Genomic DNA, 14,633 nt, shown 5'->3' on the forward strand with positions numbered 1-14,633 from the left:
GGGAGACACAGAATTGGAAGCAGGCTCCAGGCTCCGAGCTGTCAGCACAGAGACCGATGCGGGGCTCGAACTCATGGACCGTGAGATCATGACCTGAGCCGAAGTCGGACGCCCAACCGACTGAGCCATCCAGGCGCCCCTCAAATTTAATTTTTAGATAGAACAGGCACTGGCATCAAGAATGTACGTACATATGTATGTATGTATGTATGGTAAAAGATATTCCAAAACAATAATGACGGAAGTGCAACCTTTTTGAAAGGCAATTCAGCAATTACTTCTTTTAAAAATCTTAAGGAAATATCTTAAGGATATTAAGTATCTTAAGGAAATATACAAAAATACAGTTCAAGATGCGGATTCATAACAATGTTTATGGTAATGAAAGGGTGTGATTTAAAGGTCCAAAATGGAGAATTTATTACATAACAATTGCATAGTCTAACAGTGGAATATATGGCAGCCACTTCAAACACTGGAGAAATCCATCAAACAATATGAAAATAATTTTACAAGGTACTAAGTGAAAGGAGCTGTCTGGAAAGATGATCCCTTTATGGGAAAACCAGAAGAGCCAGGTATAAAGTTCAGTCACCAATGGCCAATAATTTAATCACTGTGCTTAAGTCATGAAGCCTCAAAAAACAAACAAACAAACAAAACCCAAAATGGGGGGCTCAGAGAGCTTCCAGGCTGGTAGTGTCCCTAAATACCAAGAGTACAAATGTGCCTGTGCGTGGGACCTTCCTGACCTCACCCTATGCATCTCTTCCATCTGGCTGATCCTGAGTTATATCCTTTTTATAAGAAAAGGGGTAATCCTGTAGTAAATAAAATATTTTCCTGAGTCCCATGAGCTGCTCTAGCAAATTAATTGAACAGGAGGAGAGGGCCAGAAGAGCCTCCAATTTATAGCCAGTCTTTAGCACAGATGACAACCTGGCCTTGCAATTAGTGTCTGAAAGGGTGGGGAGATAATGTTATGGGGCTGAGGCTTTTACCTGTGGGATCTGACACTGTCTCCAGGTAGTTAATAGTGCCAGAAGTGAGAAACTTGAGTTAAACTGTATGACCCCCCAGATAGTGTCTGAAAACTGCCCAATGTGGGAAAACATTTGGTAATCAGCAGTGGCAGCAGAAAGTGTTGAGAGTAGAGGAGGCACACAGGGGGAGTGTTTTTCCTCTTACATTACAGTGTACAAAGAATATCACTTTACAAAGCCTTTTAATCTATTACACTTCTATTCTTCTCTGATAAAGGTGTCAACTATCTTTGTTGTTATGATTCTCCCAATAAAACTTCGTTAGTGGACCAAAAAAAAAGGAGAGCACAGAAGTTCCTAGATACCTGCTTATAATCAGATAATTTAATAGTCCCTTATAGCACTGAGTTTTTTCATCATACATGAAGATGCCATATCTTTAAGAAGAGAGAATTACTACTTTCTAATCAAAAGTTAAAACAACATAGCAGAGGGGCGTCTGGGTGGCTCAGTTGGTTGTCTGACTCTTGGTTTTGGCTCAGGTCATGATCTCATGGTTCATGAGTTCGAGCCCCACAACAGGCTGTGTGCTGACAGTGTAAAGCCTGCTTGAGATTCTCTCTCTCCCTTCCTCTTGGCCCTTCCCACACTCTATCTCTCTCTCAAAATAAAAAAATAAACTTAAAAAAAACAGCAGGAAAACATAGTAAAAGCATTCACTAAACAAACACCTAAATATTTTAAACTATAACTTACCATATAACGAATATTCTGCTTCCTGACCTGTGTCACTCTCACTGGAGGTTGACGTGAGACTGGTGGTTAAAGTATTACTTAAGGACTGACCAACTGATAAAACTGTTGTTGCTGTGGCTACATTGCTGCTGCTAGTCACACTGGATGTTGACATTGTCACTGTTGATGTGGTACCAGGTGTCGTCAAATTGGGGAAACTCTGAGCACCCATGAGAGGAGAAGCTAAAGATAAAAAATGAAGCAAATCAGGACTGATGAGATTGCATAAACCTTAGAAAAAACTAGGTTGTATATTTAGTAAAAAAGAATGAAATCATGAAACACTAATTATTAAAAGGCTGAAAAGCAACAACTTTGGGAACCCAACTGAAATCCAACTACAAGTCCTTGTTTTTACAGCCCTGTTATTTTCCAAGAAATTAAGCCTTGCGTTTTCAGAAAGGGAAACAGGCAATGAATTAATTCCCAGTCATGTTTTCCAAAGGAATTACTTTGACCAGTTAGCTTAAATTAGAATTAAAGAACTTTTAGAAGATAGTAGCAATTTAGGACCTAAGGAAAAGTTAAACCAGTGTGATGCTCTGATTTCAGTTGACTATGATAAAATTTAATAGTCATCTATTTCCTCATGCAGCTGAAGTTAACAATTTATCATAGAAGAGTGAAAAATAGAAGTGTGTTATTGTTTCATCCTTTCAGATTACAAGGTTCTTTATTATACCTGAACTGAATTCTTAAGAGATCACGATTCTATAGAACTTAACTCCATATTCCTAAAGTGCTAAATTTGACGTGGTTGTATGTAACACGGTTAACGATCTAGTTAACGACTGTAGTCAGAACCCACTGAACAAGAAACCCTACTTTGCAATCCCTCAGAGTGGAAAAACCATTGGGTTCCATAAGGAAAAGCTCACTTACTTGCTGTGCTCATCACATTCCTCCCCAAAGTATTAGTGTTGTTATCACTGCTGCTTCGGCTTAGATTCATGTTGTTCGTGGCATTAGTCCGTGCTATGTTTGCCACTCTCCTTACAAAACTCTCCAAGCTAGATGTTTCTCTTGAGGACAGATTAGGTACACTTGCACTAGAGCTCATAGGGGCCCCAGCAGCCAACAAAGAACTTACTGACAGTCTGTTACTTGCTGAAGAGCTAAGGGGTCGTTGTGAAGCTGCTTCTTTATTAGTTAACTCAGACACTGAACTAACATCAGGAGAACTAACACTAACAATTCCCATGGATATTGCACTAGACTCCCCAGGAGTGCGAACAGAACTATCAGGGCCTAACTTTCTTTCAGCATTTTCACTTCCCGTTTCCGCGGTTAAGGTGCTGGTGCTTGCACTGGATGATGACCCTACTTCTGTTTGAGGGACGTTTTCAGCAGATGAAAGAACAACAATTGGTTCATGGACATCAGCTCCTGAAACTATACTGTGTTCCATTACAATTTCTGATCTCCGTTCCGTTTTGGTCGAACCCAAGCTGATGTCGCTGCTACTGGCCACGCTACACACAGAACTGCTGCTTCCTTTTCTACTTGAGGAGCCTGCAGCAGCAGATGTCTTGTCTGGACAGTTGTTTTTCACCAAGCTGCTCCATGATTGCGTTGTGCCTGAAACAGTGGATGAAACAGGTTTGGGTGATGCCACTGTATCAGGGTCGTACCCTGGTGCAAGCTTGAGGTCAAATTTTCCTTCTGCGCCCATACGGTAAGAGTTTGAGCCACCAGCATCCCAGGTGACATCAATCCAGCCTGGAAAGGGACAGGAGTTTGTGAGACCCAGCAGAAAGCAGATAGGAGCGTGTCAGACAGTAGCTCCACAATATGGGATCAGCTTTTCATCAGTGCTGTACTTCTCTGAATTTCTACAGTCATTTAAGGTCTGCCAACTAAAATTAAACTCTTCCTTTTATTTCTCTCATTTCTGAACTGCTTGCTCTGCTGATATCTGAAAACAATGTAAGGGTCATGTTTACATCTACGGGCCTATCTTTTAAGGGGAAGAACTGTTAAAAAACCGTAAACAGATGGACACAAATGGTGAAAGAAATACTGCAAGGTCAGTTAAATAGAGATGAAATCTAAATAAAAAGGTTTTTTAATTGCTAAATAGAACTATGTAGTCAAATGTTCTTTACAGAAAAAAAGTTCTGACTCACCATTAATTTTTAAGTTTGGGCTAAATCCTAATAATTGGCAAACAAAATATCCATATATCACTGCATAAATTTTAGGTCACTAGCTCAAATAACACTAAGTTAGCATTTCAATTGTGTTCTCAAAGTTCAGTGGTTACTTGGTTTTCTTATGATTAAGTTTAAAAAATTTAAATACACACAGAAAATTCTGAAAACAAAAATTTTAAAGTATGCTAAGCTCTTTTATTAGAACCTATAAGCTAAATCTAATAATGTATAAAGAACTAATGAATAGTTCATTATTCATACATATTATACATGATATTCAATGTATATTTACTTGTAAACAATACTTGTTCTTTAAAAAAAAAAACAGTAACTTCTAAAAGCAGTAAAATAAATTGCCTATTAGGAAAATAATAAAAATTTTACAATCTTATTTTAGTGTTATAAGCTAACTACTGCAAGGGAAAAAACACAACACAAAAAACATATGTATTTTTAAAAATATAACCAGTCTTTATAAAGTTTGAAGTTACTTTATGCATACATGCAGGTACCCCCGTGCATGTTCACATGTGCACACAACACATAATAAGTTCATGTATATTTATGATGACAGGCTAAGAGGGGTGTAAGTAATACTGAATTACCTGTGGGGATTATATGCTTAGGAGTTCTAGGAGATGAAAACTACCTGCCCCAAATCTACATCACCTAGTTCTGATGAGATTTCAATGGTCTCCATTTAGTCTATATGCGGAAGTAACTTCTGAAGAACCAGCACTCAACTATCTCTTCTGCAACATGGAACAGTGTGAATAAAGGCTCAAAAACGTATCCCAATTCCAAATGAAATTAATATTTATATTGCATTAATCAGTCTAAAAATATACTGATAATTTATTTCCTAACAATCATCAAGATCTGTAATTGTATGTTTATCGGCTTCATTCAGAAGGCAGGGTATCATACTTTTTTGGGGACCATTGTGTATCTGAAGTCCAACAAAGTACCTTTACATTGCAGGGACTCTCACATTTGTGGAATACATGAAAAAAATGGATATTCCCACTGACACATAGATTCTTTAGGAAGGATTTAATTGATAATAATATGGAAAATAATTTTTAAATGTAAACTATATTAGTATTGAGAGTGTAATTAAATTGCTATCTAAGGGGAACCAAGAAAGGACACATACATACTATCCATATAAGTGCATAGGTACAAAACTCTGAGCTCCCACTATGCCCGAAAGACAGGAAAAAAAATAACTAGCCATATTAGAAACAGTTGGTTCAGGGGTGCCTGGCTGGCTCAGTCGGTCGGTAGAGAGTACAACTCTTGCTCTAGGGGTTGTGAGTTTGAGCTCCATGTTGGATGTAGAGATTACTTAAAAGTAAAATTTAAAGAAAAAAAAAGAAGAAAGAAAAGGAAATCACTGGTTTATTTATAAGCTAAGTACTCTCTCTCACATAAAAATTTTCATGTGAGACTTAATAAGAATGGCCACTTTGGTCGGCCACAATTCTGAACTCTACATTAGATTAGCAAAAGTAAGCTTTTCTTACATACTAAATTTTATAATTAAGATTCCCATTTTCCTAGACAGCTGCTTCAGCTGACTGCAGCCTGAGAAAAATAAACTGCATTCATATAGCCCCAACTAGCTAACACACTTAAAAGCCCAAACAATTTAGGAGAAATGGAATATTAATGGAGTATTATTAAGATGTCTAAAAAACATTTAAAATTTCTGGGTTGGGGCGCCTGGGTGGCTCAGTCGGCTGGGCGTCCGACTTCAGCTCAGGTCATGATCTGAGTGCTGCATCAGGCTCTGTGCTAACAGCTCAGAGCCTGGAGCTTTCTTCACATTCTGTATCTCCCTCTCTCTCTGCCCCTCCCCTGTTCATGCTCTGTCTCAATAATAAATTTAAAAAACATTAAAAATTTTTTTTTTTTTAGTTTCTGGGTTGAAGGTACTAATGTCATCTCAACTATTATTGGTTTTTATGAACTTTGGCAGTTACATATATGTTCATTCACCATAACCCTGCTAAAATGGCAATGATTTGCAATTAGAGTATAACTATATAGAAATACATTAGGTAGTAAGGTAATTCAAGGAATAGAACCTTAAAAACAAAAAAACCAAGAGTTTATTTAGGTAAATAAATGCCCAGAGCACACAGAACATGAGTATATTAAGATATTAAATGTTTATTCACTCTCCTAAGCACTGTCACCTTTATTATAGCTCTTTAAATATTTGGTGTAAGAATATGAACATTTTACTCCTTTTTGTTTTTAATGCCAAGCAAAATTCTTAAGAACACACTACTAGCTAAGCAAATTATCTGCTAATAAATCAGCCTTTTAAGTTATAAGGAAAAAATTAGCCATTATGAGTTGCTTCTGGGAGTTAAAAGCAATTGATTAACAGGATATGGACCTCTCTGAAATCCACAGCATCAAAAGTTTAAAATGAACTTGATTTAGGGGCGCCTGGGTGGCTCAGTCAGTTAAGCGTCTGACTTCAGCTCAGGTCATGATCTTAGGGTTTGTAAGTTCAAGCCCTGCATCAGGCACTATGCTGACAGCTCAGAGCCTGGAGCCTGCTTCAGATTCTGTGTCTCCTTCTTTCTCTGCTCCTCCCCGGCTCATGCTCGCTTGCTCGCTCTCTCTCAAAAATAAATGTTAAAAAAATTTTTTTAAATCAACTTGATTTAAACAACCCTTACCTTATAAAATATCAAAGTTTAAAATCCAAAGAAATGTTAGTAGGCTGAGATCTTACAATCTACTAATAAACAAAGAGGCTACAATTCTTATTCTATTCTTTATTGAAAAACAGTAACTAAAGATGTTAATACTTTTTCTTCTACATGACTGAGTATAAAAAAAATGACTGCCTGATTCCCATCAGGCTAACAAGTGTAAGCAATTAAAGATCTATGGAACCTTACAAATAACAGACTTAAAAAAAATGCAGAAAATGTGTCTTTAGAATATTCAACTTATACTAGCTTGTTAATCACTTCAAAATATTAGCAAGAAGTTCCAAATCAAAACAGAAAATAAAATTTTCCCTTAATACTAGGTAAATGATTTTTCATTTTTAATGTTCTTCTACATAGTGCCAGGATATTCATAAAATGTGCAAACTATCCCAAAAAGAACCAAAGAAAAACACTCTGTTATTTAATACTCCATTTTTACACTACAAATGCTAAGTACCTACTCACCATTATGCAGTTCTCCTGTGACGGTACCTTCTCCCTGTGGGCTGCCATCCTGATCTCGCCATTTCCAATCAAGGCCTCTGATCACACGTGCCCCTGGAACCATGTATTTCAGAACCTGGGAACGTACTAGACGTCTTTGTCTTCTAAGATTAGCTTCTGCTTCCTTAGCTGCTTTTCCTGTAAAATAGAAATTAGAGAACTATAAACAAGTCACTTTTTATAAATCAAATTGTTCCAGTGAGTGAAAAACCTGCTAACATCTCTTTACCTAGCTGGTCTTCACATACTCCATTTACAGTGCCGTAAAGTTCGAATCCAGATAGTGACAGGTAGTGGGTTTGTCCACTGGCATTCTTCCCCATCTGTTTAATTCTCACATGTCGCCACCCTTGTTTCTCATCCTTTGGTGGATCAAGAGGCCAGGTTGCTGTTGACCTGTGAAGGTGTTAGGGAAAAACTGGTGTAATGTTTTAAAGCAGATGGGGAATATTTTTTACATAATAGAGACCTACTGAAAAACCAACTTCTACATTCAGTCTACAGTTTGTTACACAAGAAGCAAGAAAGCAAAGGAGAATAACAGCCATCAAGAACATAAGTTAAAGATGGTATGTTTAAATGTATACTATTAATGACTTATAACATTAAATGATTTATGATTAATACAATCCAAGAAATAAGAAATTTTATGAGTAACAAATATGCTTGAAAATTTTATAATGCTTGAAAATATCCTTGAAAATTTAAAGCTTGAAAATATTATATGCTAATTAACTTGGATGTAAATTAAAAAATAAAAATAAATAACAAAAGAAAAAAAAGAAAAAATTATCCATTAATCCTAAAGATAAGGAGTTCCTTCCATACTACATTAAATGCAGAAATTAATTTAACTCCATGCCCTATACTCCCCTCAAAATTAAAACTTATTAGAACTAAAATTTTTAGAAGTACTTTCTGCCTTCAAAAAAATAATATACGATCGGGGCGTCTGAGTGGCTCAGTTAAGTATCTGACTCTAGATTTCATGATGTTACAGCTGTAAGATCGAGAGTCACATTAGGCTCTGTCCTGGACATGGAGCCTGCTTGAGCTTCTCTCTCTTTCTCTCTCTCCCTCTCACTCTGCCCTTCCCTGACCCCCGCCAAACTCTCAAAAAAAAAAAAAAAGACTAAAAAAATAATATATGATCAACCTATAAAATTTAGGAAAAGAGACATAATTAAAAAAAGAAAACTTTAAGTCAGCCACAATTCTACAACAAGCAATAGCTACTGTTAATTTGGAAAACATACACATATATTATGTACACATATGAAGAGTTTAGTAAAAAACTAATTCCATTTTTTTGTTTTTATTAGTGTGCTATATATACACATATATTTCAATTTCTTTTTAAATAAATAGGCTCAATGTTCTACTTATATTTACTCTAAAGCTGCTAAAGTTCTGGCAAAATTATTATTTCAAAGTTTTAATATTTAAATTATAGTATCAAGTGATGTTTTTAAAAAAATCTTGCTTCAATATTCCATAAAGAAGAGAGCTCTAAGGGTATACAGTTATAAAAATAAACAAAGCTCTTTACTGAGTTTTTCAATTTGCAAAGACTCCTCAACTAACCCTGGTTCATTGAGACTGCAGTCATCAACATGGGTATACAAAGAAGTCCAGTTCTGTCCATCTTTGGATACCTGGAAAACCCAATTTCTCAGTGCAGACCTTCCATAACCACGAGCATGACGAAGTGTATATGCTGATGGTATCACCCAGAGACCCAGATCTATGGCAAACCAGGCATTCTTATCATCATTGCTGTGGCAATTTAAAGCTGAATTATCACGACTTAGTATGTCTTCTAAGCGGCCATAAGGTAGATTTCTTCCTTCTGATGATGTTACTACTACAAGTCCATAAGCAGCTGGATTCACCCATTCATATGCAGTTCTAAATAAAAGAAAAAAAATTAAGCAGTTAACACTACTAAAATAACTATTTTGTTCATATCAGTTTTCCACATAAAACTGTATTAATTTTTAAAAATCCTACAATTGACAATTTAGACTTTTTTCTTCATAAAACATAACTGTGATAGTCTTAAACTTAATCTCTAAGACAAAAATTCCTTAAACTGAAAGACACTCAGAGTAGTTAATAATTTTACTCTACTACCAAGAATTTTTTACCAGGTGAATGTTTTCACTCTACATTAAATAGCATGACTTACTTGGCATTTGTCCCAATCCAGTAAATGATTCCATTTTCATCAAAATCATGCTGGTGCCGAAATATAAAATTTTGGCCTTCTCTTAATTTTCGAACAAAAACAAATGAAGATCGGTCAAAATCATACCACTGCTTTGCTACCTACACCAAAGAAAATACAGGAGACACTCACCTTAATAGGGCTATTTTCAAACGCACTGCCCACTTTTTCCTGTTCCTTCAATGTGATTTATTTTATTATAACAAATACTCATTAAAGAATATATGGGGGAAAAAACCAGAAAGATACAAATTTCTACAACCAAAGTACCCCACACTATTCATATGATGATACACTACTTCTTTGATCCATTATTTCAACTGATAGAGTAAAAAACATCTGATCATACTGTACCGTAACATTTTTTCTTATCAGTTTTTATATTTATACATTTTATATAGCTACATAATATTCAAATAAATGGAAATAATTGTAAACCTGATATTCCTTTTTGACTAGCATCAAGGTTTTGTTCACTATTTTAGTGACAAATGACACTAAAATGAGTCCAATACACATCTTTACAAAGAAACCATTTGTAGTATACAAAGATTATTTTCTTAGAATAGAGTCCAGGGGTGCCCAGTAGCTCATTTGGGTGAGCATCCAACGCTTGATTTCACTTCAGTGAAGATCCCAGAGTTGTGAGAGTGAGCCCCTTAAGATTCTCTCTCATTCTCTCTCTGTCTCTGTCTCTCGCTCTCCCCCCACCCACCCACCCACCCACCCACACACACACACAAACAACAGACTCCAAAAAATGGAATTACTAGGTCAAACCTTCTATTACCATAAATCTACACACATATTTCCCTAACTACTTTTCTAAAGGATTAAACCACAGCAGAGAATGCCTATTTCACCATGGCCTTGCCAAAAACTCACCATTTTTAAGAGATACTGTTCCAGAGATTCAACTGTAGCTAAGGGTTCCATCTTCAACATCCTGCCAGTCCTGTCTATCAATGCAGTTTCACCAGGTGCACGTTCCAACCGAAATCTTAATCTTCTTGTAAGTATCTGTGCAAAAATTATCAAAATGCTTCAGAAAATACACTGTTTTTCTCTTAGAATTATAAAAGTAAGACATGTTCTCAATAGTAATTGAGAATTATAAAAGTACAACCATAAAAGGATAAATGCCTGTTTTCTATTAATTTTTTTTAAAGAATCACTGAATAAGTGACACTGGCTTTCAAGAAAGAAACAAAATTAACTACATACGCAGATAATTTCTAAACAACTTCAAATATACACGGTTTAAATAAATCATAAAATAATTTAACTTAAGTAATGCATTTCTTACAAGTTACAATTTTCCAGTTAAGTTAAAAAAAAGTGGCCATTTAGCTAATTTATTTCTTTAAAGATAGTCATAGATTATTTGATATATTCTAATAAACTTTCTTTTTTTTTTTTTTTAAGGTAGGCTTTATGCCCAATGTGGGGCTTGAACTCATGACCCCAAGATGATGAGTTGCATGCTCTACCAACTGAGCCAGCCAGGCATCCCTATGGCTAATCAACTTTTAAAAACACACAATAGCTATCAATCCAATACATTTTAGTAAGCAAGTATGAAACTAGCAATTTAGGTAGTTTCATTGCTGTTTAAACCTTAACTAGTTCCTACAGACGTATAATCAAATACTTACATGGACATGTGGGTAGCAATTTAGACTGCAAAATTAACATACAGCATATTACTAGCTTTCCTGTCTTTTTAATTTGCACAGTCTCCTAAAATGAGAAGTGCATAATAAAAGATGTTGGTGCTCCTAGGACTGTATAAGGAGAATTTCCAGCCACTGAGACTTATCTGCCTCATTTACTTATCAAGGGTAAAGCCTTCAAAGGATGCACTGTGGCATCTGGCTAGCTGAGTCGGTACAGCATCCAACTCTTGGTCTTGGGCTTTTAAGTTCAAGCTCCATGTTGGGTATAGATATTACTTAAAAATTTTTTTAAATAATAAAGTAAATAAAAACAATGTACCACAAAGGCCCTTACCCTTCTTTACTATTTTACCTAAAATAAAACACAAAGTAGAACTTGACATCACATTTAATCTAACACCATGTCAGGCACACTAACATACTTTAACTCCCTAGACAAGCTCTCTAGTCTGGGAAACTAGTGGCTTTGGTAACATTCCTGGGTTCTTGGGGGTATGGCAAGATTTTTGCCCTAGAACACACTGTCTTGGCAAATACAGATTCTTAGTTACTTATTAAAGGCTTTATTTGAAAGAGAAAGCTTTCTATTCCATGCAGTGCAATGCAGGATAGGTTGGATAAAGGCAAGATTGAGCCAAAATGACCAGCTAAGGAATTCTAAAGTAACCTACAGAAGATGTAATTTCTGTCTATTCATATCTGCATACCAGATACTAAGAAAAGAATAAAGGAATGAATGAATGTGAATGTCAACCAAAAAACATTTAGGAAAATAATAAACGTTTTGTAAAACCCATTGACAGATTTCCCACAGAATCAATAATAGCTAAGGCAGGCCACCTGGCTTTAACCAATGACATTAAAAAAAAAAAAAAAAAAAAAAAAAAAAGAAAGCAGGAAAAAAACTGTCCTTGAAGTATTCTCACACTTTCTCATCTGCTGATACACATAGAAATGAAAGGACTTAACTCCTAATTCTAGAACAAAAGGACCCATTTATTTCCTGCCTTTTCCACTGATAGCCTTTTTCCACTTACCACTGATCAAGTATGATTTACAATAAACATTTACTGAAAACCCATAGTGATTTGATCAAATTAAAAATTGAAATATTAATAATTCAAGAGTCATTAAAAAAAACAATCAAGTGGCTTTACGGTTAGTCTTTAATGAGTAAGCAGAATCATTACAGACTGCCCTTAAATGTATTCAGCAATAATAGTGCCTGCACTTTTCCTGGTTACCTGCAGGTTATACGTAGATCCAGGTGTATCATACAAATGGAGAGGGAGACGTTCAATAGATTCAAGTACAGCTATTAACTTCCGAATTAATGCAACTGCTGGTCGACTATGAAGAAAAAAAATTGTTGAGAGTGTTTATATAATTTCATACCCAAGTTCATAGAGAAATTGCAGTAACCAACCTCATGTAGACCCCTAGTTTCTTTATGAGTGTAAAGAGAAGTTTAATTTTCTATTAGACTAAATCTAAGCAAGCAAAAATACTCTCATAACTCAATTTCCTTCATTTAAGAACAAAATATTTCAGGGCACTTGGGTGGTTCAGTTGGTTAAGCATCTGACTCTTTTTTTTTTTTTTAACGTTTATTTATTTTTGAGACAGAGAGAGACAGAGCGTGAACAGGGGAGGAGCAGAGAGAGAGGGAGACACAGAATCTGAAACAGGCTCCAGGCTCTGAGCTGTCAGCACAGAGCCCGACGCGGGGCTCGAACTCACAGACCGTGAGATCATGACCTGAGCCGAAGTCGGACGCTTTAACCGACCGAGCCACCCAGGCGCCCCAAGCATCTGACTCTTGATCTCGGCTCAGGTCATGATCTCAGGGTCATGAGATCAATCCCTGCACTGGGCTCTGCTCTGAGTGTGGAACCTACTTGGGATTCTCTTTCCCTCTCTCTCTGTCCCTCCCTGGCTTGCATGTGCATGCTCTCTCTCTCTCTTTGTCACAATCAATCAATAAACAAGTAAATAATAAAATATTTCATTTACAAGACTTATCAACTGCATTCAAGGTAGACATGCAATTTATTTTTTAAAGTTTAAACAATTTTATTATTTAGTATTTGATACATATAAAAATATACAAAGCAGCAAAGTTTGGAAAATGGTATTATTTGTTAGCAAGGCAACACTGGTGTAATGCTTCTGAAAAATAACAATTTGTATCAAGGACCTTTAAAGATCATTTACAATCTTTAACTCAGTAATACCACTTAAAGGAATTTATGTGAAAAGATGTTTCCATTGAGATAAGTATATTTTAGTATTAGCAATAATTTCTAAAGAGCTAAAATGTTTAATGCTGTAATGCTTCAATAAATTACTATTCACCCATAAAACGAGGTGACTCATTTAAAATAGTACCTAAAATTAATGAAATGAATTTCATTTATTATTTTAAAAATTCAATCATATTCAAAAGTAAATAAAATAGTAAAATGAACCTTCATCAACCCAAGACCCAGCTTCAACAAATTGATTTCAATTTCCCCACCCATTTCTCTCCATCCAATATATTTTGAAGAAAATGCCAGTGAACATATTTCATACAGAAATATTTTGAGTATGTATCTCTACAAAGGAAGAATTCTTAAAAAACAAAACTCATTCTCACACCTAAAAATGAATGAACAATTATTACTTAATATCATCAAATATTTAATCAGTGTTCAAATTTTCAGTTATATAGTAAAGAGGTATCTAATTTCTTAACTTTTTACTTAGGTGTAGATGACACACAGTGTTACATTAATTTCAGACATACAAGGAGGCATGTAATTTTATTAAACTGAGTAGTCACAGCTGCATTCATAGCAGACATGTAATTCTTCTTGTATTCCATAAGATTAAAAAATGCTTTAAAAATCTTTTCTATTATTATACACTTAAAATATAAAGCTACACTATTTATTAAATTTAAAAGTTCCTGTTTTGTATATAAGCACTATATATTAGACTCTACTTTAAAAAAGAAGCATACCTACTTTCAAACACTGTAAACAACAAATAAAAACAAACTGGTGATTTACCTTTCATCATCTTCATTTTCACTAAAGGCTGTTTTAAAAACGTTTATTCTTTCTACCAGTTGACTACAATCTTGTTTCATATCTAAATCCACAGTCTAAAAAAAAAAAACCAAAAAGAAGGAACAAAAAAGTGTTTTCAGGCTGCTACCAAAATTTATCAAAAACACACACTACAAAGATGAATAATAATACTGTGTATTATTACAAAATTATCAATGTAATCTGGCAAAATCATTTTTCTTTCAATTAAAATTCTTTTTAGTTTATGATTAGTAGGCCATGGCTAATAGATTTTTCTTCCTCCCTGAATGTTATATAATGGGGTAGCAATTATACTGCTAAATTAGCTTTTCCCAAAGTGTAGTATGCAAGGTGATTTCAGATTACTAACAAATGAACATTTTGCATTTTAACAATATTATATACTTTAATTAGCATTAGAAAATACTAACTGGTATATTAAAACAGTGATTTCACAGATATTACTAAGTGGTGTGTGAATTTAAT

The 14,633-nt window shown here is 35.0% G+C and overlaps 1 protein-coding gene across 6 annotated transcripts in view; it reads right to left on the reverse strand.

The window, feature by feature from the left end:
* HECTD1 (HECT domain E3 ubiquitin protein ligase 1) overlaps positions 1 to 14,633 on the reverse strand; it is a 93,169-nt gene that overhangs the window by 26,625 nt on the left and 51,911 nt on the right. For 4 of the 6 annotated variants that reach the window (XM_042989507.1, XM_042989509.1, XM_042989505.1 and 1 more), the window contains exons 18-26: positions 14,127 to 14,221; positions 12,318 to 12,423; positions 10,283 to 10,417; positions 9,359 to 9,498; positions 8,755 to 9,078; positions 7,400 to 7,566; positions 7,132 to 7,308; positions 2,661 to 3,497; positions 1,740 to 1,961 (exon numbers count right to left, since the gene is read on the reverse strand). In XM_042989507.1, the coding sequence (XP_042845441.1) occupies positions 1,740 to 1,961; positions 2,661 to 3,497; positions 7,132 to 7,308; positions 7,400 to 7,566; positions 8,755 to 9,078; positions 9,359 to 9,498; positions 10,283 to 10,417; positions 12,318 to 12,423; positions 14,127 to 14,221 (2,203 nt within the window). The remainder of the gene's footprint in view (positions 1 to 1,739; positions 1,962 to 2,660; positions 3,498 to 7,131; positions 7,309 to 7,399; positions 7,567 to 8,754; positions 9,079 to 9,358; positions 9,499 to 10,282; positions 10,418 to 12,317; positions 12,424 to 14,126; positions 14,222 to 14,633) is intronic. The other 2 variants (XM_042989508.1, XM_042989510.1) reach the window with 2 other exon arrangements.

Source organism: Panthera tigris, chromosome B3 (assembly GCF_018350195.1).
Source record: "Panthera tigris isolate Pti1 chromosome B3, P.tigris_Pti1_mat1.1, whole genome shotgun sequence".
NCBI lineage: Eukaryota > Metazoa > Chordata > Mammalia > Carnivora > Felidae > Panthera > Panthera tigris.